Source organism: Ranitomeya variabilis, chromosome 6 (assembly GCF_051348905.1).
Source record: "Ranitomeya variabilis isolate aRanVar5 chromosome 6, aRanVar5.hap1, whole genome shotgun sequence".
Lineage (NCBI taxonomy): Eukaryota > Metazoa > Chordata > Amphibia > Anura > Dendrobatidae > Ranitomeya > Ranitomeya variabilis.
Window position 1 is genome coordinate 43,041,735 of NC_135237.1, and position 21,498 is coordinate 43,063,232.

General features: G+C 43.0%; 1 protein-coding gene across 4 annotated transcripts in view; it reads right to left on the minus strand.

The window, feature by feature from the left end:
- NEBL (nebulette) overlaps positions 1 to 21,498 on the minus strand; it is a 258,527-nt gene that overhangs the window by 27,312 nt on the left and 209,717 nt on the right. For 2 of the 4 annotated variants that reach the window (XM_077268335.1, XM_077268336.1), the window contains 8 exons: positions 19,397 to 19,507; positions 17,225 to 17,329; positions 16,076 to 16,180; positions 9,511 to 9,618; positions 9,073 to 9,183; positions 8,397 to 8,507; positions 8,211 to 8,318; positions 47 to 157 (listed from right to left, as the gene is read on the minus strand). The exons of the other annotated variants lie outside the window; for them this stretch is intronic. In XM_077268335.1, the coding sequence (XP_077124450.1) occupies positions 47 to 157; positions 8,211 to 8,318; positions 8,397 to 8,507; positions 9,073 to 9,183; positions 9,511 to 9,618; positions 16,076 to 16,180; positions 17,225 to 17,329; positions 19,397 to 19,507 (870 nt within the window). The remainder of the gene's footprint in view (positions 1 to 46; positions 158 to 8,210; positions 8,319 to 8,396; positions 8,508 to 9,072; positions 9,184 to 9,510; positions 9,619 to 16,075; positions 16,181 to 17,224; positions 17,330 to 19,396; positions 19,508 to 21,498) is intronic. 4 annotated transcript variants of the gene reach the window in all.

Below are 21,498 nucleotides of genomic sequence, written 5' to 3' on the forward strand. Positions count from 1 at the left end.
GTTGATCCATTGAATTATCTACTACAATTAACTAAATTGTACCAACCTGGCTCACCAATTCAGAGACCCTCTTAAAATGCTGTAACTCCGGAATATCAGCACCCACTTGCATTCCTTTTCCTTTGATTTTTGTTTCCAAATCTTTCTTGTATTCTTTCTTCTCAGAATAAAAAAAGATAATATTTAACACAAAAATAAACGTAAATAAAGTTTTATTTAACCCATAGCCCGAATTACCCTGTACTGATTCAAAGACATTTTTGTTAAAAGGGTTCCTTCACTTTCCACAATCCCTACTTGGGCAGATCACAAATAGTTCTCCAACTGGGACCCCAAAGATGAACCGTAGACTGTGGGAATCCTGGTAGTAAGTATTAACCTTCCCAGCAGCGCCACTACAGGGGGAATTAGGCATTACACAGTGCCCATTCCCATCAACTAACCCCAGTTCCCAGTTAGTTATGACAACTGCATTCTATGACCTGAGCATCCAGGGCTATGGCTTACCTCCCAAACTGGAAAAACAGGAACGAGGGACACACATTTTTTTTTACAACTAAGCCTCACTTCTGTTGATGCCCCTATAGTGCCCCCTATACATTGACGCTCCAACCAACACACATCATGAAGCAAACATAGTGCCCCCCATATGTGATTACACCTACACAGTTTCTCCGTCACACTGTCAAATTAAATAAAATACTCACCATTTTCCCACATTGACTAGAGTAGATCTCTGCTCAATGTGAAGCAGGGGGAATGGTGGATCAATTTGCTGATGGTTCCCTGCTGTCACAGCTCCCGGGTATAAATGCTGCGGAGAGAGCTGCACACAGCAGCCACGGAGCTGATCTAACCACCGGGTACTAACCTGGTCTCCCACAGGACCTTAGACATGTGACAGAGTGACCAGGTAACCAACAGGACCTCAGACATGTGACAGAGTGGGAGGAGGTCAGGGGGTGGAGCCAGATGCCGGGGAACAGAGAAGAGATAAATACTTAGAGAAATGCCAAGCAATCAGAGATCTGGGCCATAAGATCATGAGGTACCAAAGGGACGAGACAGGGGATAGTCAGAAGCAAAGCCAGAGGTCAGGAACCCAGAATAGCAAACAGAGAAACGCACGGAAAGCAAGGTAAACACAGTGCAGACTGAACATACACTCCAGAAGTCAGGCACACAAACCAAAACAGAACGTATAGCTGACAAGGAACCCCATCTGGGAGCGAGTTTAAATAGCCGTCCCATCTTGAAAGAGAGGCCAACCATATTAACCCTATGAGAACAGGACATTAACCATGTCGTAACCATAACACCTGATCTACTATTGTGTTCAATTGTATTTGTCTTTTTGCATCCTGATGAGTCAGAAACCGTTTACTGCGGGAAATACCACCAAAACCCTGAGACAGCTCCCAAAATCCAGGACTGACCCACTAGATAAGGGATAGTTGGGAGGCATCGATATAAATAGGAGTGTGCGAGAAGACGAGAAGGCACAGTTGATGAACAAGTAGATGACACTTGGATAGCCCTTGAAGTGGGCACCTCTACTCAGGGCAATAGATGCATCCTCGACTTTTACCCAGAGTATCACCTTACTTTGGAGGAGGGCGCATGGTACCTATTTGGAACAAGCATTTGCTACTGAATTAGGAAGTTCCTTGAGGTGGCTGATGACATCATAAGCAAAGTGCAGTAACCAGGTAATTAGAACAAAAGTACCAGTAACACCAGCGGAGGCTCATGTCTAAAAGGGGTTCCATACATGTACATCCTATTGTCACTGGATTACATATCATTGATTCATTGTGTCTCGTCACGTGTCATCCATTTTCACCGTACATTTTACTATTACTACAATTTGCTGTTTTCTGGGATAGATCCCAGCTTAGAATAGAATCATTGCCTCATCTGGAAGACCTAATTTGTCCCCATTAAGATAATTACAGTAATTATACATGGCCTTTATGCAAGTATTATGGCTGGGAAGTAATTACAACAATTATAATCTAAACTCATGAAAGACGCAATAATCTTTTCCATTCCCACAAGGAGAAATATGTTATGTTACCTAATTAGATGGTCTAGATGAGGCCATGAAACCAGGCCCAGGTTATGGGTGGCACTGGCTATATCTGCCGCGGATATCATAATGATTTATATCACTGTTGTACTCACTATTGTAAGTGCATTAGTTAAAGGGATAAAGCTTGGATAATATGGGCAAATAATTTTGATACCAGTTGATCCCCGGAGTATTCCATTTTTTTTTTTTAAACCAACCACACAGTTCCAGATTGTAAAATACGTGGATGATGAGGGCATGTCACCAAAATTGTGACATATTACGGATTTATTTTCTGTTTTTGTTTTTTTTTTTGTTTTTTTGTTTTTTAAATCTTCCTTGTAGTTACAGAGATATGGGCTTTTTCATTCTGTGTAAATATTTATGCTACAGAAATCCATAATGACAGGACAACGCAGCTTAAAAAGGGCTGTCCACCTTTTGAAAACACATTATTTGACATAACTGCTAGTATTTGGGGGTAAAAATATTTTTTGCGATTGGGTTTCATTAAAAAGTTTGGCTCGTTTGGTTTTTAAAAGACCTTTTTACAGTCAACTTTTATGTGGTCTGTGGTCATAAATCAGCTGATGGGAGCTCAGGAAAATACCAGATAAAAGAATAACAAACTCTGCCATTATACTGCCAGAACAAGCTCACTGATAGATTCTCAGATAACTCATTCTACAGCCAACAATAAACAAAGAGGATACAGAAGGCAAAGAGTGCAACATTTTTAATGAAAGTAAGCAACAAAAATGATTATAAGACGGGTGTCATACGTCCTGATATTTCCGGTACCGGAAAAACTGGTACCGGAGATATCAGTGTCCGTATGTCCATGTGTGTACTAAATGCGGTACATGTGTGGCAACCGTGTGCCACACATGTGCTGCATCAGTACCACATGGATGGCTGCCGGGGAAGTAGCGCTACTGTAAGCTCTGTTCCCCGGTGGCTGGTGCTGAAGCCGGCTGTCATCCCTTCCCTCTCGCGCGTAGGGGAGAATGAATGAATGATATGGAGCGGACACAGGCTCAGTAACTAGTGCTGATGTCACGGAGTCTGTGCTCGCTGCCGGCATGAACTCCTTTGAAGTCAGAACCGTGGGAGAATGCAAGTGATGAGGTCGCGGAAGTTCAAGCTCTGTCACAGTGATCTCATCACTTGCATTCTCCCACAGTCCAGAGGTCACAGGAGTTCATGCCGCCAGCGAGCACAGACTCCGTGACATCATCGCTAGTTACTGAGCCTGCGCCCGCAGCTTCTCATTCATTCCCCAGTAGTTTACAGCCGGGACGGTCGCATTAGCATTGCTCCCGGTTGTAAACTGTACATTCCCCAGATTTGGATTACGGACAGGTATGGGTACATTGTTGGCTTATTATTTTTATTTTTTTTTACAGGAGATCGAGGGCGTCACTTGGATTACTCGTATAGTAAAGACAGCAAAACTGTGTGGTGTATGATTTAATTTAAATACTTTATTCTGCATGTGTGTGTGTTTATTTAACCCTTTACCTACTATAGGATTAGTAATGGATAGGTGTCTTATTGACACCTCTCCATTACTCAGCCGGGCTTAATGTCACCTTACAATCGGAAGGGGACATTAACCCCCCCATTACCCGACTTGCCACCACTACAGGGCACCTGGGAAGAACCGGGCAAAGCTCCAGAATTGGCGCATCTGATAGGTACGCCTTTTATGGGCAGCTGCGGACTGCTGTTTTTAGGCTGGGGCGGCCCATATCCATGTCCCCTTACCAGCCTGAGAATAGCAGCCCGCACCAGTGAGTTTTGCCAGGTTGGTTTAAAAACATAGGGGGGATCCCACATCGTGTTTTTCATTCATTCTCCCCTGCTCACGCTGCTGCCGGCAGAGCAGGGGAGAACGGATGAGAGCCGGCTTCAGCACCACACACAGGGGAACAGCGCTTACAGTAGCGCTACTTCCCCAGCGGCCACCCGTGCACACGGAGGACAGTGTGCACGTGTGTGGCACGTTTTGCAGCCCGTGTGTCCGGGTGAGAACGGACATGTCTGCGTGTTTTGCATACGGACACACGGTCCATAAAAACACACTGACATGTGCATAGACCCATTCATTTGAATGGGTCTACATGTGTCATTGTCTCCGGTACGTGAGAAAACAGTCACCACACGTACCGGAGACATTAACATGTGAAACCGCCCTAAGTCCCAATTATCTGCATCAAAATATAATTTTAAAAAGTCCTTAAAAGGTGGACAACTCCTTTAATGAGGCCTAATGCAGAGAAAAGTCAATCAAATATAGTGGAAAAGGAAGCAAAAACCTAACTAGTGACTGATCAGTAACATACACACCTCTGATAACACACAGATTTTAAAAGCTCTGAGAACAAATGAAGCAGTGTCATTGTCCCCTTCTCCCCTGAAGAAGCTGGCATAACTAGTGAAACATGTTGGATTTGGGACAGAGATTGATAAACATAGGAATAGACATATGTCTGACAGACATAGGAATGAATACTGGCGTGTGGTAACCTGAAGCTCTTACACCTTACACTGTCACGTATCATGGATAGTTGGTATTGCCAAATTAGCAACTATATACAAATCTGCCCCCGAGAGATTTAAGGAGGCCCTGTCAGTTTGCTTTTTTAACTGGTGCAAATGCCGCTGCTCTCCTGAATCTGATGATGTTTTTCTTTACTTCCTCTCTGTTCCTGAATTATGGTCTCTTTCCCAGTATATAAATCAAGTGTTTTAAATCAAGCGGGCTTGATTATAAGTGGTTTTCTGTAGGTGTCTTCATGAGGACCACGCCCTCTTGGCTAAAAAATTAGATTTATATACAGGGAAGAGAGGACCATACCTCTCAGTACAGGAGAGGCGCAGGAAAAAAAGAAAAACAGCGCCGGATTCAGGAGAACAGCGGCATTTACATCAGATAAGTATATGTACTGTATATATACAGTATATATATATATATATATATATACATACACACATATATACAGTTAGGTCCATATATATTTGGACAGAGACAACATTTTTCTAATTTTGATTATAGACATTACCACATTGAATTTTAAACAAAACAATTCAGATGCAGTTGAAGTTCAGACTTTCATTTGAGGGTATCCACATTAAAATTGGATGAAGGGTTTAGGAGTTTCAGCTCCTTAACATGTGCCACCCTGTTTTTAAAGGGACCAAAAGTAATTGGACAGATTCAATAATTGTAAATAAAATGTTCATTTTTAGTACTTGGCAGAAAACCCTTTGTTGGCAATGTCTGCCTGAAGTCTTGAACTCATGGACATCACCAGACGCTGTGTTTCCTCCTTTTTGATGCTCTGCCAGGCCTTCACTGCGGTGGTTTTCAGTTGCTGTTAGTTTGTGGACCTTTCTGTCTGAAGTTTAGTCTTTAACAAGTGAAATGCATGCTCAATTGGGTTGAGATCAGGTGACTGACTTGGCCATTCAGGAATATTCCACTTCTTTGCTTTAATAAACTCCTGGGTTGCTTTGGCTTTATGTTTTGGGTCATTGTCCATCTGTAGTATGAAACGACGACCAATCGGTTTGGCTGCATTTGGCTGGATCTGAGCCCACAGTATGGCGGCTCTGAATACCTCAGAATTCATTCGGCTGCTTCTGTCCTGAGTCACATCATCAATAACCACTAGTGACCCAGTGCCACTGGCAGCCATGCATGCCCAAGCCATCACACTGCCTCCGCCGTGTTTTACAGATGATGTGGTATGCTTTGGATCATGAGCTGTACCACGCCTTCACCATACTTTTCTATTTCCATCATTCTGGTAGAAGTTGATCTTGGTTTCATCTGTCCAAAGAATGTTCTTCCAGAACTGTGCTGGCTTTTTTAGATGTTTTTTAACAAAGTCCAGTCTCGCCTTTTTATTCTTGATGCTTATGAGTGGCTTGCACCGTGCAGTGAACCCTCTGTATTTACTTTCATGCAGTCTTCTCTTTATGGTAGATTTGGATATTGATACGCCGACCTCCTGGAGAGTGTTGTTCACTTGGTTGGTTGTTGTGAAGGGGTTTCTCTTCACCATGGAGATTATTCTGCGATCATCCACCACTGTTGTCTTCTGTGGGCGCCCAGGTCTTTTTGCATTGATGAGTTCACCAGTGCTTTCTTTCTTTCTCAGGATGTACCAAACTGTAGATTTTGCCACTCCTAATATTGTAGCAATTTCTCGGATGGGTTTTTTCGGTTCTCGCAGCTTAAGGATGGCTTGTTTCACCTGCATGGAGAGCTCCTGTGACCGCATGTTTATGGAGCGGCCCCCAAACGCAGGGCAGTGGGGTACTCAGTACCGGGTCCCTCGGTCTCGGTTCTAGGGGTGTCACGGTGGCCCAACCCGGTCCGTGGCCCTGCTAAGGGGCACCCATATAAAGGTGTAGGTGAGAGTTTGTCAAGTGTTTGTGACACCACCTGTGGTACTCGGTCAGGGTGACTGACGCTGCTAGGGGTCCGCTGGGGTGATGGAATGGCAGCTAGATGGTGTAACTTCCCACAGTTGAAGTGTGTCCCCAGGGCTTCCCTTGATGAGTAGATGGTAATGGTGTAGGTTGCAGTAAATGACGAGGACACAGGGTTGCAGTCTCTTTACCTCTTTACTGAAGGCTTCGGCATCCGCAATCCAGAGCACTGCTAACAGGGCTAGCTGAGACCGGCCGGTCCGAAGGCACATCCAGAGTTCCCTTTGCAGGTGGAAATCAGTAGCCTTCCTACTAGCGCCTGTGTGTTGTAGTACTTCCCTACTGAGCACCACGGGATAGTCCTCACAACTGTTGTGTATGTTTCTGATCTTTCTCTCCGTCCCCGAGATGGTTTGGATAGGACGCACCCGTATGACTGGGTAGGCCTGGAGTTATTTTATTTTATAGGGACCCTAGAGACGCCCCTCTCCCACAATTGCCTCCGTTGTCTTCATTAGGTGTAAAGGTGAGACAGCCAACCTAGAGTTAACTGCCCTGCCGTAGTTCAAAGTAATGCGTAGAGCGTATTACTCCCTCGGCGTTCCGGCCGCCGGCTACGTGCCTCAGAAGGATGTTGCCGATCTCGGGGCACGACTCCTCCTGGTTCTATCTCCTTTGTGCTGTGATCTCGTTTCTCACTTCTCCACAATATACTTCGCTTCGTGTCCATTCTTAGGATGCCGCCACAATGAGGTGCAGGCACGGCTCCGTAACGATCTGTCTCGTGCTAGGCCACTGTCAGGATCCCACCCCTGACAGAGACCTCCCTGAGTCCTCCCAGGCAACGCTCTTCTCTCACTAGATGTTACCTGGGCAAAACCCAGTCAGCTTCTCCCTAACTTCCTATCCGAACCCCAGTTTTACCAGAGTGTGAGGAGTGGCCTAATACATAGAACCCTTTGCTCCCCCTGGTGGCCGGAGTGTGAAGTGTAATGTGTGACTGTGATACCTGGTCAGGTGAACTCCTTTAGTGCCATCAGACGTACCATCACTCCCCTTAGCGGCAGAGCGACAATACTGCACGACCAGGACTCTGGAGCGCTGCATTTACTTCACAGCAAAACCTTCCAAATGCAAGCACCACACCTCAAATCATCTCCAGGCCTTTTATCTGCTTAATTGAGAATTACATAACGAAGGGATTGCCCACACCTATCCATGAAATAGCCTTGGAGTCAATTGTCCAATTACTTTTGGTCCCTTTTAAAACAGGGTGGCACATGTTAAGGAGCTGAAACTCCTAAACCCTTCATCCAATTTTAATGTGGATACCCTCAAATGAAAGCTGAGAGTCTGAACTTCAACTGCATCTAAATTGTTTTGTTTAAAATTCATTGTGGTAATGTCTAACTGAAATTAGAGAAATGTTGTCTCTGTCCAAATATATATGGACATAACTGTATATTATATATATATATATATATATATATATATATACACACATACACATATGTACATATATATTTATATATTTATCTCAAGTGACGGGTCTTCTTTTAAATGTTTTTGGCTTATTTGAGAAAATTAATAAAAGTTATATTTTATTATCAGCTGATACAAGTAAAACAGTTGTGCATGAAAAAGGGCTTTGGTCTACCTCACGGCAGAACAGTAAATGTGTCTCTATGAAGATCATTACCTCACTGATTATTTCAGTTGCCCGTTTGGCTCTGATCATATCTGGGATGTCTGCGCTGAACTCCATGCCTTTCCCTTTAATATTTTCAAAGTCTTTCCGATACTCTTTCTTTAAAAAAAAATAAAAACCACTCAGAAACACGTAACATACACAATGCACAAAATCACACCTTCATATGACACTGACCTCGTTTAAGATTTGTGACGCATTTTTCACCCTGATTAAGTCTGGAGTATCTTCCAGAACTGACAGACCCTTGCCTTTGATTCCTTCTTCTAAATCCTTCCTGTATTCTCTCTAATAATGGAAATAAAGACAATATGCTATGTACAGGAATAGATAGATAGATATGGGATACATAGATAGATGATAGATAGATAGATAGCTAGATAGATAAACAGATAGATAGATAGATAGATAGATAGATAGATAGATAGATAGATAGATAGATAATAGATAAAGGATAGAAAGATAGAGAGATGATAGATAAATAATAGATAGATAGATAGATAGATAGATAGATAGATAGATAGATGAATGAATAGATAGATAATATATAGTAGATAGATAGATAGATGATAGATAATAGACAGATAATAGAAAAGATAGATAATAGATAGATTAATAGATAGATAATATATGACAGATAAATAATAGCTAGATAGATAGATAATAGATGAATAAATAGATAGATAATAGATAGATAGATAGATAGATAAATAGAAAGATAGACAGATAGATAGATAGATAGATAGATAGATAGATAGATAGATAGATAGATAGATTAGTGGTGCAGAATATATATATTACTGATGCTGGACCATAGATATTTCATTATAGTAGATGGAGTTATGACTCCTACCTCGCTGACCAGGGTCATTGCATGTTTTGCTTGCAGGAATGTTGGGGTGAGATCTAGGTCCACTGAAGCTTTTCCCTTGATTGCCTCCTCAAATTCTTTCCGATATAATTTCTGATAATTAAGAAAGCATAAATGGGATGTTGCAGTTTTACCGATTAGCTGGTTATCAGCTATGAAAAGCATCAAACAGTAAAGAAATAGACAGAAAAATTACCAACACTAATGATAAAAGGGGCTGAAAACAAAGCTGTTTTCCCCTCGTCCACAGACTGTGTGTGGCATCAGCCCCATTCATCTAAATAGTGCTGCAATACCAGACACAACCTATGTACAGGTGTAGCGCTGCTTCTAGTAGAAGATACTTTGGCAAACTCATGCTGAAGGGTATCACCTGTCCAGAAATCCTGACAGTAATCCTTCGGCAATCATTCTACTTACCTCGCTCTGAATTTTTTGAGCCTCCTTTGAAACGTTGTACAACGGAGTGTCCACAAATTCAAGCATGGACCTTCCCTTGGATTTTTCATACTCCTCTTTATACTTGACCTAAAGAGTAACATAAAATGATGAATGATATGTCGCCATAAAAGCTAAGTACACCTTGTTTGAAGGACAGGTCCTTAGAAGGACTTAAAATTAGGAATGAAGTACATTTTCTGGAGTGTTTGGGTTCATTGTCGTGTTGCAGGTCCCAAAGGACATTGTTCCAGAATTCTTGTGGCTTGTTAAGATGCAACTTTGAAAACTTTACTTGTGAAGCCATGTTGTTTTTAGAGAGACGATGACTTCTCCTGGCAACCCTTGTAAACAAGCCATAGTAGTATTTTTCAAATTGGATAATCATGAACTTGAAGATTTAACATGCTAACTAAGGCCTTTAGAGTCTGAGCTGCAGCTCTTGAGTTTTTTGCAATTACTCTGAGCACTGCAATATTATATCTTGGGGTAAATTTTCTAATACGTCTACTCCTGGGTAGATTGTCATCTGTCTTGAATGCTTTTCACTTCTGTATAATCTGTCCCGCTGTAGAATGATGGAGATCAAATTGTTTCTAAATTGCCTAACCCAACCCATATTGATGGGCGGTAACTGCAGGGGTTGTTGTGAAATTGGATTTTGGGCTCCCCCGGTGGCCACTGGTGGAATTGAACTGGTGTGCATCATCCTCTCTGTTCACCTGTTTCCATCAGGATGTGGGAGTCGCTATTTAGCCTTGCTCCTCTGTCACTTCCATGCCGGTCAACATTATAATCAGAAGCCTTTCTGTGCATGTTCCTGCTGCTAGACAACTCCCAGCTAAGTTGGACTTTAGTCCTTGTTTGTTTTTGCATTTTGTTCCAGTTCACAGCTGTAGTTTCGTTTCTGTGTCTGGAAAGCTCTTGTGATCTGAAATTGCCACTCTGATGTTATGAGTTAATACTAGAGTCTTAAAGTAATTTCAGGATGGCGTTTTGATAGGGTTTTCAGCTGACCATGAAAGTGCCCTTTCTGTCTTCCTGCTATCTAGTAAGCGGACCTCAATTTTGCTAAACCTATTTTCATACTACGTTTGTCATTTCATCTAAAATCACCGCCAATATTTGTGGGGGCCTCTGTCTGCCTTTCGGGGAAATTTCTCTAGAGGTGAGCCAGGACTATATTTTCCTCTGCCACGATTAGTTAGTCCTCCGGCCGGCGCTGGGCGTCTAGGGATAAAACGCAGGCTACGCTACCCGGCTACTGTTAGTTGTGCGGCAGGTTTAGTTCATGGTCAGTTTAGTTTCCATCCTTCCAAGAGCTAGTTCTTATGTTTGCTGGGCTATGTTCTCTTGCCATTGAGAACCATAACAGTTTGACCGGCCAGAAAGGGTTAAATTAATTGACAGAGAAAGGAGAGAGAAGAGAAGTCTGCTGAAGATTTTTTTTTTTTTTTTTTTTTTTTTTTTTTTTCCTTCAGTTCTGAGTGTGCTTGTAATTGAATCTCTTGCAAGTCTGCCTATATTGCAGCCTTTCTCTCTCTCTCTCCTTCTAATCCTGGAATGGCTCTGTGTTCACCTGTTTAAAATGGATATTCAGAGTTTAGCTGCAGGTTTGAATAATCTCACCACGAAAGTTCAAAATTTACAAGATTTTGTTGTTCATGTTCCTATATCTGAACCTAGAATTCCTTTGCCTGAATTTTTCTCGGGGAATAGATCTTGCTTTCAAAATTTCAAAAATAATTGCAAGTTGTTTTTGTCCCTGAAATCTCGCTCTGCTGGAGATCCTGCTCAGCAGGTCAGGATTGTGATTTCCTGGCTCCAGGGGATCCTGCGTTGCTCAATGTGGATGCGTTTTTTCTGGCCTTGGGGTTGCTTTATGAGGAACCTCAGTTAGAACTTCAGGCGGAAAAGGCCTTGATGTCCCTATCTCAGGGGCAAGACGAAGCTGAAATATACTGCCAGAAATTCCGTAAATGGGCTGTGCTTACTCAGTGGAATGAGTGCGCCCTGGCGGCGAATTTCAGAGAGGGTCTCTCTGATGCCATTAAGGATGTTATGGTGGGGTTCCCTGTGCCTGCGGGTCTGAATGAGTCCATGACAATGGCTATCCAGATCGATAGGCGTCTGCGGGAGCGCAAACCTGTGCACCATTTGGCGGTGTCTACTGAGAAGACGCCAGAGAATATGCAATGTGATAGAATTCTGTCCAGAGGTGAACGGCAGAATTTTAGACGAAAAAATGGGTTGTGCTTCTATTGCGGTGATTCAACTCATGTTATATCAGCATGCTCTAAGCGTACTAAGAAGCTGGATAAGTCTGTTTCAATTGGCACTTTACAGTCTAAGTTTATTCTATCTGTGACCCTGATTTGTTCTTTATCATCTATTACCGCGGATGCCTATGTCGACTCTGGCGCCGCTTTGAGTCTTATGGATTGGTCCTTTGCCAAACGCTGTGGGTATGATTTGGAGCCTCTTGAAACTCCTATACCCCTGAAGGGGATTGACTCCACCCCATTGGCTAGCAATAAACCACAATACTGGACACAAGTAACTATGCGGATTAATCCGGATCACCAGGAGATTATTCGCTTTCTTGTGCTGTATAACCTACATGATGTGTTGGTGCTTGGATTGCCATGGCTGCAATCTCATAACCCAGTCCTTGACTGGAAAGCTATGTCTGTGTTAAGCTGGGGATGTAAGGGGACGCATGGGGACGTACCTGTGGTTTCCATTTCATCATCTATTCCCTCTGAGATTCCTGAATTCTTGACTGAATATCGTGACGTTTTTGAAGAACCTAAGCTTGGTTCATTACCTCCGCACCGGGAGTGCGATTGTGCCATAGATTTGATTCCGGGTAGTAAATACCCTAAGGGTCGTTTATTTAATCTGTCTGTGCCTGAACATGCTGCTATGCGAGAATATATAAAGGAGTCCTTGGAAAAGGGACATATTCGTCCTTCGTCATCTCCCTTAGGAGCCGGTTTTTTCTTTGTGGCTAAGAAAGATGGCTCTTTGAGGCCGTGCATTGATTATCGGCTTTTGAATAAAATCACGGTTAAATATCAATATCCATTGCCACTGCTGACTGATTTGTTTGCTCGCATAAAGGGGGCCAAGTGGTTCTCTAAGATAGATCTCCGTGGGGCGTATAATTTGGTGCGAATTAAGCAGGGGGATGAGTGGAAAACCGCATTTAATACGCCCGAGGGCCATTTTGAGTATTTGGTGATGCCTTTTGGTCTTTCAAATGCCCCTTCAGTCTTTCAGTCCTTTATGCATGACATTTTCCGTGATTATTTGGATAAATTTATGCTTGTGTATCTGGATGATATTTTGATTTTTTCGGATGACTGGGACTCTCATGTCCAGCAGGTCAGGAGGGTTTTTCAGGTTTTGCGGTCTAATTCCTTGTGTGTGAAGGGTTCTAAGTGCGTTTTTGGGGTTCAAAAGATTTCCTTTTTGGGATATATTTTTTCCCCCTCTTCCATCGAGATGGATCCTGTCAAGGTTCAGGCTATTTGTGATTGGACGCAACCCTCTTCTCTTAAGAGTCTTCAGAAATTTTTGGGCTTTGCTAACTTTTATCGTCGATTTATTGCTGGTTTTTCTGATGTTGTTAAACCATTGACTGATTTGACTAAGAAGGGTGCTGATGTTGCTGATTGGTCCCCTGCTGCTGTGGAGGCCTTTCGGGAGCTTAAGCGCCGCTTTTCTTCCGCCCCTGTGTTGCGTCAGCCTGATGTTGCTCTTCCTTTTCAGGTTGAGGTCGACGCTTCTGAAATCGGAGCTGGGGCGGTTTTGTCGCAGAGAAGTTCCGATTGCTCCGTGATGAGACCTTGTGCTTTTTTCTCGTGTAAATTTTCGCCCGCCGAGCGGAATTATGATGTTGGGAATCGGGAGCTTTTGGCCATGAAGTGGGCTTTTGAGGAGTGGCGTCATTGGCTTGAGGGGGCTAGACATCAGGTGGTGGTATTGACTGACCACAAAAATCTAATTTATCTTGAGTCCGCCAGACGCCTGAATCCTAGACAGGCGCGCTGGTCGTTGTTTTTCTCTCGGTTTAATTTTGTGGTGTCCTACCTGCCGGGTTCTAAGAATGTTAAGGCGGATGCCCTTTCTAGGAGTTTTGAGCCTGACTCCCCTGGTAATTCTGAACCTACAGGTATCCTTAAGGATGGAGTGATATTGTCTGCCGTTTCTCCAGACCTGCGGCGGGCCTTGCAGGAGTTTCAGGCGGATAGACCTGATCGTTGCCCACCTGGTAGACTGTTTGTTCCTGATGATTGGACCAGTAAAGTCATTTCTGAGGTTCATTCTTCTGCGTTGGCAGGTCATCCTGGAATCTTTGGTACCAGGGATTTGGTGGCAAGGTCCTTCTGGTGGCCTTCCCTGTCTCGAGATGTGCGAGGCTTCGTGCAGTCTTGTGACGTTTGTGCTCGGGCCAAGCCTTGTTGTTCTCGGGCTAGTGGATTGTTGTTGCCCTTGCCTATCCCGAAGAGGCCCTGGACACACATCTCGATGGATTTTATTTCGGATCTTCCTGTTTCTCAGAAGATGTCTGTCATCTGGGTGGTGTGTGATCGTTTCTCTAAGATGGTCCATTTGGTTCCCCTGCCTAAGTTGCCTTCTTCTTCCGAGTTGGTTCCTCTGTTTTTTCAAAATGTGGTCCGTTTGCATGGTATTCCGGAGAATATCGTTTCTGACAGAGGTACCCAATTCGTGTCTAGATTTTGGCGAGCATTCTGTGCTAGGATGGGCATAGATTTGTCTTTCTCGTCTGCTTTCCATCCTCAGACTAATGGCCAGACCGAGCGGACGAATCAGACCTTGGAGACATATTTGAGGTGTTTTGTGTCTGCAGATCAGGATGATTGGGTTGCTTTTTTGCCTTTAGCGGAGTTTGCCCTCAATAATCGGGCCAGCTCTGCCACCTTGGTGTCTCCCTTTTTCTGTAATTCGGGGTTTCATCCTCGATTTTCTTCTGGTCAGGTGGAATCTTCGGATTGTCCTGGAGTGGATGCTGTGGTGGAGAGGTTGCATCAGATTTGGGGGCAGGTAGTGGACAATTTGAAGTTGTCCCAGGAGAAGACTCAGCTTTTTGCCAACCGCCGGCGTCGGGTTGGTCCTCGGCTTTGTGTTGGGGACTTGGTGTGGTTGTCTTCTCGTTTTGTCCCTATGAGGGTTTCTTCTCCCAAGTTTAAGCCTCGGTTCATCGGCCCGTACAAGATATTGGAGATTCTTAACCCTGTGTCCTTCCATTTGGACCTCCCAGCATCTTTTTCTATTCATAATGTTTTTCATCGGTCATTATTGCGCAGGTATGAGGTACCGGTTGTGCCTTCCGTTGAGCCTCCTGCTCCGGTGTTGGTTGAGGGCAAGTTGGAGTACGTTGTGGAAAAAATCTTGGACTCCCGTGTTTCCAGACGGAAACTCCAGTATCTGGTCAAATGGAAGGGATACGGTCAGGAGGATAATTCTTGGGTGACTGCCTCTGATGTTCATGCCTCCGATTTGGTCCGTGCCTTTCATAGGGCTCATCCTGATCGCCCTGGTGGTTCTGGTGAGGGTTCGGTGCCCCCTCCTTGAGGGGGGGGTACTGTTGTGAAATTGGATTTTGGGCTCCCCCGGTGGCCACTGGTGGAATTGAACTGGTGTGCATCATCCTCTCTGTTCACCTGTTTCCATCAGGATGTGGGAGTCGCTATTTAGCCTTGCTCCTCTGTCACTTCCATGCCGGTCAACATTGTAATCAGAAGCCTTTCTGTGCATGTTCCTGCTGCTAGACAACTCCCAGCTAAGTTGGACTTTAGTCCTTGTTTGTTTTTGCATTTTGTTCCAGTTCACAGCTGTAGTTTCGTTTCTGTGTCTGGAAAGCTCTTGTGATCTGAAATTGCCACTCTGATGTTATGAGTTAATACTAGAGTCTTAAAGTAATTTCAGGATGGCGTTTTGAAAGGGTTTTCAGCTGACCATGAAAGTGCCCTTTCTGTCTTCCTGCTATCTAGTAAGCGGACCTCAATTTTGCTAAACCTATTTTCATACTACGTTTGTCATTTCATCTAAAATCACCGCCAATATTTGTGGGGGCCTCTGTCTGCCTTTCGGGGAAATTTCTCTAGAGGTGAGCCAGGACTATATTTTCCTCTGCCAGGATTAGTTAGTCCTCCGGCCGGCGCTGGGCGTCTAGGGATAAAACGCAGGCTACGCTACCCGGCTACTGTTAGTTGTGCGGCAGGTTTAGTTCATGGTCAGTTTAGTTTCCATCCTTCCAAGAGCTAGTTCTTATGTTTGCTGGGCTATGTTCTCTTGCCATTGAGAACCATAACAAGGGGTCTTTCCTCTTTGGAATTGTGATAACACACGCCTGATTTTACATTTTGCAACTTTTCAAAGTATTTTTCTTTCGTAAACACTTTGATTAATTGGGGACTGTTTTATATTCAAGACTTTCAAGACTTATTTTTCAAGACTTTTAGACTTTTTAAAAGTACAGTACATTTTTTCATTATCTTGTCTTATGTATAGTACTTGCCTGACTTTGCAGTACAGCATTCTCTTTATGATGAATCTGTTCTGCTGTATCCAAGGCAAAATGATAATTCCCCTTATTTTCCTCAAATTGTTTCTTATAGACTTTCTGAAAGACAGAGAACATGTGAATTAGACCTAATGTAAAAAGCTCAAATGATCCATTAGAGCAAACCTTTATATAAACGTTGTTTATGAGCAAATAAATTATCAGATTCCAGACTTCTGTTTTCCCCCATTTCCATTACATAAGGTCCCCTATAAATGTCAGATAACGGTTGTCCAAACCTGCCAATGTCTCACGCACAGGCAGAATGAGCATTCCCGTGTCAATGGTTTGGCCAACACCCTTATAATAATGTATATAGGGGACTTTATTATTCCTGTTTTCTGTAATTAATATAACCTAAAGTGGCTTCAAATGAGGACCCAAAGAGGCATAAAACTGTAATCTCTCATAAATCGCTTATATGCATGTTTTCTATCAATGTAAAACTTCACGAAAGTCAGATGTTTAACCTATAAGGTTCTTTATGTTGAGTTTTAGGGTACATTGAAAGTAATACATTTTTGGTCTACGTGTTCCCTATGTGCACAATGGATAGTCTCCTCATACTGGCATGTCACTCTCCACAACAGTGTTTCTCAACTCCGGTCCTCAAGAGCCACCAACAGGTCATGTTTTCAGGATTTCCTTAGTATTGCACAGGTGTTAATTTCATCGCCGGCTCAAGCAATAATTCCATCACCTATGGAAAACTAAGGAAATCCTGAAAACATGGCCTGTTGGTGGGTCTTGAGGACTGGAGTTGAGGAACACTGCTCCACAAGGAGAAAACTTACCCATTGGATCACAACGGATAGCACATGGACCAATGTTAGCCTATTTCCTAGTGCTCATGAGTTATTTAAAAAGGTTTCGCCTATAAAGGCTTCCTCAGGGGGAAGATGCTCCAGGTAATGTAGTCTGAAGATACATTTGTGGCCTCAATGGTAATAATCCTACTACACCAGTTCATAGGATGGTGTTAGTTAGAATATAATGACTATTCTAGAGAAAAAAATGATTAGTCGGGATTACATTATGGATGGTAAAGATTGTTTAATAAAATGATGAATTTAGGGAATGTGAGGAATCAACCCATCTGCTTACATTGCTTTGTAGCTTGGTGGCCTTTAGAGCATGCTCCAGGTGGAGTAAGTTGGGAAGATCTACGGATGTGTCTTGCATGGTGTGCTTGTCTTTCTTATACTTGACCTGGAAAACAAGGAAAAAGTTAATTTGCATTTGGCTCTTGGAACAATTTTAGGAGTAAAAAACCTTTTGCTGGGATACATTATATTGTAGGATGTGACACTTGTCATATATGACACAAGTTTATTAAGAGGTTTTGGAAAAATAAGGATAAAAAAAAGGTAAAAATAATATTGTACGAGGGATGGATAGATTTTGGAAATTAATTATTAATTGTTCCTACTAATTATTCCTCGTTGCCGGGCTTCCCCAGGAATCCTCATCAATACCTCTGCTTGCCAGAAAGTAAAAAACAATGATGGAAACTTTTATACTGTAAATAGCATCAATATTACTATAGTTTCTATTGAATCATGGGACCCGCAGGTCGCCCACAGTAATAATTAACGTGTGTATTCTGTATGCTGATAGATACTTTCACATACGGTATAATGGGGTCGTATGGCTATGACTTCATATTAACTGGTTCATAATTCAGCAACGCAGTTTTGGACGAAACAAAAGAGAATAAAACATCAAGAGAATCATTATACAGAGTAATAAAAAGTTTGCGTGAGGACACTTTTTGGCCAGACTGCGAAGGTACTTGGTGGAGAAATGAGTCATCAGACTTTTGAGTGGTTCTTTCCTGCCTTGTAGAAAAGCAAAAATAATATACTGGAAATTGTATATATGACTTTGTACTAAAATAAAAAATGATGGCAGGACATAGAGAGTGCACTTCAGTGTAGTAAATGGATTATTGACATTTTATGAAGAAGGTGCAAGTTTTTTTTGTTGTGCTTTTACAAAAAGAAACTGCCGCTAGCTGGCTGACAAGTCTCATTTTTCACCTGCATCTGTACAATACAGAAAGAAATGTTCAGTCTGAAAATTGAGCTCCTACCGGCCCCAAGTGTCCCCTTACATTAGTTGGCTTTATTTTATTTTTTTTTACACAGGGCTCTAAATTACCTGCATGAACGAGTTGTATGATGCAATTCTGGTAAGTAATCAAGACCACTAGGGGGCGCTACGGATCTTACTGCAGACTGATACATTGAGATCAATTTTAAAGGGTCTGACCAGCCTTATTAAAAAAATAGTATAAAGTAGCAAAAAAACTCTACCAACATCATCTTCTCCCCCAAGAATTCCCTGCAGGAGCTCCTGCACCCGGTTTTAGTTTACAGTCATGGAAGCTTCATTTGCCACAGTGGTCATGTGACGTGTTTCTGGCATCATGGCTTCCATTGATGATTGGCTGCAGGGGTGATATCGCTGAAAACTTTGAGCACAAGCAAGGTTTCTGCTCTTTATTGCTGGGGGAGAAAATGGAATCTGTATAGTTAAGTCTGTCCTCTCGTCCTACCTGCTGTTGTTTATATAATCCTAGCATGGTTCCCATAGTCTAAAATGAATCAATTATATGTGTTTTGAGTAAAAACTTTTTTTGCTAAGAGGGGTTAGAATGGCATAAAAAAGTGATACTCACACTCTGAACCCTTGTTGCTTTATTTCCAATGTTTTCCAGTTCCCTGCCAGTCTCTATTTCCCGCAGCCTCTTAATACAGGAAATGAGTTCTCACCCAATCCCTGACATGGGCGTGTCACAGCTTCGACCAATGATAGGCTAAGCAGTCATTTCCTGGGTGTTACCAGGGTGCAGGAAGTAGTAATCAGTGAGGCGCCAGGAAGTGTCAGCACCGGAGCTGATCAGGATCGGTTACGTATCACTTGTTTTGATTGTTTTTCCAGCACTACCTTGACAACCCCTTGCTAATTCTAAAACATTTGCCCAGAGTTTTACTTTAAGAACCTACAAGCCAGGTGTCGTTACACTCACAATTCACAATGCCTGTTACTTTAGATTGAATTTATTACAATAATGTTTTTGTAATTTTTATGGTGATTCTAGTTTGGCCAAAATACAGTACAACATCTCATACAATATAGTCATGAAATGGTTAAGAAAGCATCCACTTTATCAAAAGTAAATAATCCCAAAACCTAAACATACAGCAGAATTTAGTTACATTTCAAATTATGCAAAAATAATCTACAATGAATTAACCAACGAAAAATACATACATCACTCGCCAAGGCTGATGCAGCTTGAGCCTGCCTGAAGACGGCGCTATCCAAGGGGTTGTAACAAGATTTCTTACCCTTCATTTCTTCAAACTGTTCCTTGTATTTTACCTAAAAGAAAAAATATATATATTTGTGTGTGCCCAATATGTTTTTACCATATGCCACTGAAATACCAGCTATTAAAAAGCAGCTAAATCTATCGGAACAGAAAACTTAGGATGATCAGCAGTAATTTTCGGCCACCAGACTATAAACTTTTTTTTAAATGGCCACTGTTGAAACAATGAATTTATGATAATCTAATGACCAATGTAACATTGCAACTAAAAAGTACTTTATTTGTCCAAAATGATGTTTTCAGCCCCCAAAAATTACTCTGAAGCAGAGTCCACTAGGAGTTTCCAATCTGTGTAATTTGCTGTCTACTGCCTGTTGTCAAGGGTAATCCATCTCTAGCAGCAGAGACATCAAGATGAATTACTGGAGGCAGGGGAGGGTCATTGTCTTTCTACTGGAAGCAGAAGGTGGGTCTTTGTATCTCTACAGGAAGTGGGTCTTTGTCTCTCAACAGGAAGTGAGGGCTGGTCTTTGTCTCTACAGGAAGTGAGGGCTGCTCTTTGTCTCTCAACAGGAAGTGAGGGCTGCTCTTTGTCTCTCTACAGGAAGTGAGGGCTATTCTTTGTCTCTACAGGAAGTGAGGGCTGGTCTTTATCTCTCTACAGGAAGTGGGTCTTTGTCCCTCAACAGGAAGTGAGGGCTGGTCTGTGTCTCTCCACAGGAAGTGAGGGCTGGTCTGTGTCTCTCTACAGGAAGTGAGGGCTGGTCTGTGTATTTCTACAGGAAGTGAGGACTGGTCTTTGTCTCTCTACAGGAAGTGAGGGCTGGTGTCATGATCTCAATGGCAAGAGAACATAGCATAAGCATATATAGGAACTAGCTCTTGGAAGATGGGAACTGAGCTGACCATGAACTAAACCTAACGCACAACTAGCAGTGGCCGGGTAGCATGCCTACGTTGATTCTAGATGCCCAGCACCAGCCGGAGGACTAAATAAAACTAGCAGAGGAAAATATTAGTCCTAGCTCACCTCTAGAGAAATACCCCGAAAGGAGACAGAGGCCCCCCACATGTATTGGCGGTGAGTTGAGATGAAATAACAAACGTAGTATGAAAATAGGTTTAGCAAATTTGAGGTCCACTTACTACATAGCAGAAGACAGAAAGGACACTTTCATGGTCAGCTGAAAAGCCTATCAAAAACACCATCCAGAAATTACTTTAAAACTCTGGCATTAACTCATAACACCAGAGTGGCAATTCCTGTTCACAAGAGCTTTCCAGACACAGTAACGAAACTTCAGCTGTGAACTGGAACAAAAATGCAAAAACAAACATGGACAAGAGTCCAACTTATCTAGTAGTTGTCTAGGAGCAGGAACAAGCACAGAGAGGCTTCTGATAACATTGTTGACCGGCAAGCAACTAACAGAGCAGCAAGGTTATATAGCGACTCCCACATCTTGATGGGAACAGGTGAACAGAGAAGATGAAGACACCAGTTCAATTCCACCAGTAGCCACCGGGGGAGCCCAGAATCCAAATTCACAACAGTACCCCCCCCTCAAGGAGGGGGCACCGAACCCTCACCAGAACCACCAGGGCGATCAGGATGGGCCCTATGAAAGGCACGAACCAGATCGGAGGCATGAACATCAGATGCATTCACCCAAGAATTATCCTCCTGGCCGTATCCCTTCCACTTGACCAGATACTGGAGTCTCCGTCTGGAAACACGAGAGTCCAAGACCTTCTCCACAACGTACTCCAACTCACCCTCAACCAACACCGGAGCAGGAGGCTCAACGGAAGGCACAACCGGTACCTCATACCTGCGCAATAATGACCGATGAAAAACGTTATGAATAGAAAAGGATGCAGGGAGGTCCAAACGGAAGGAAACAGGGTTAAGAATCTCCAATATCTTATACGGGCCGATAAACCGAGGCTTAAACTTAGGAGAAGAGACCCTCATAGGGACAAAACGAGAAGACAACCACACCAAATCCCCAACAGAAAGCCGAGGACCAACACGACGGTG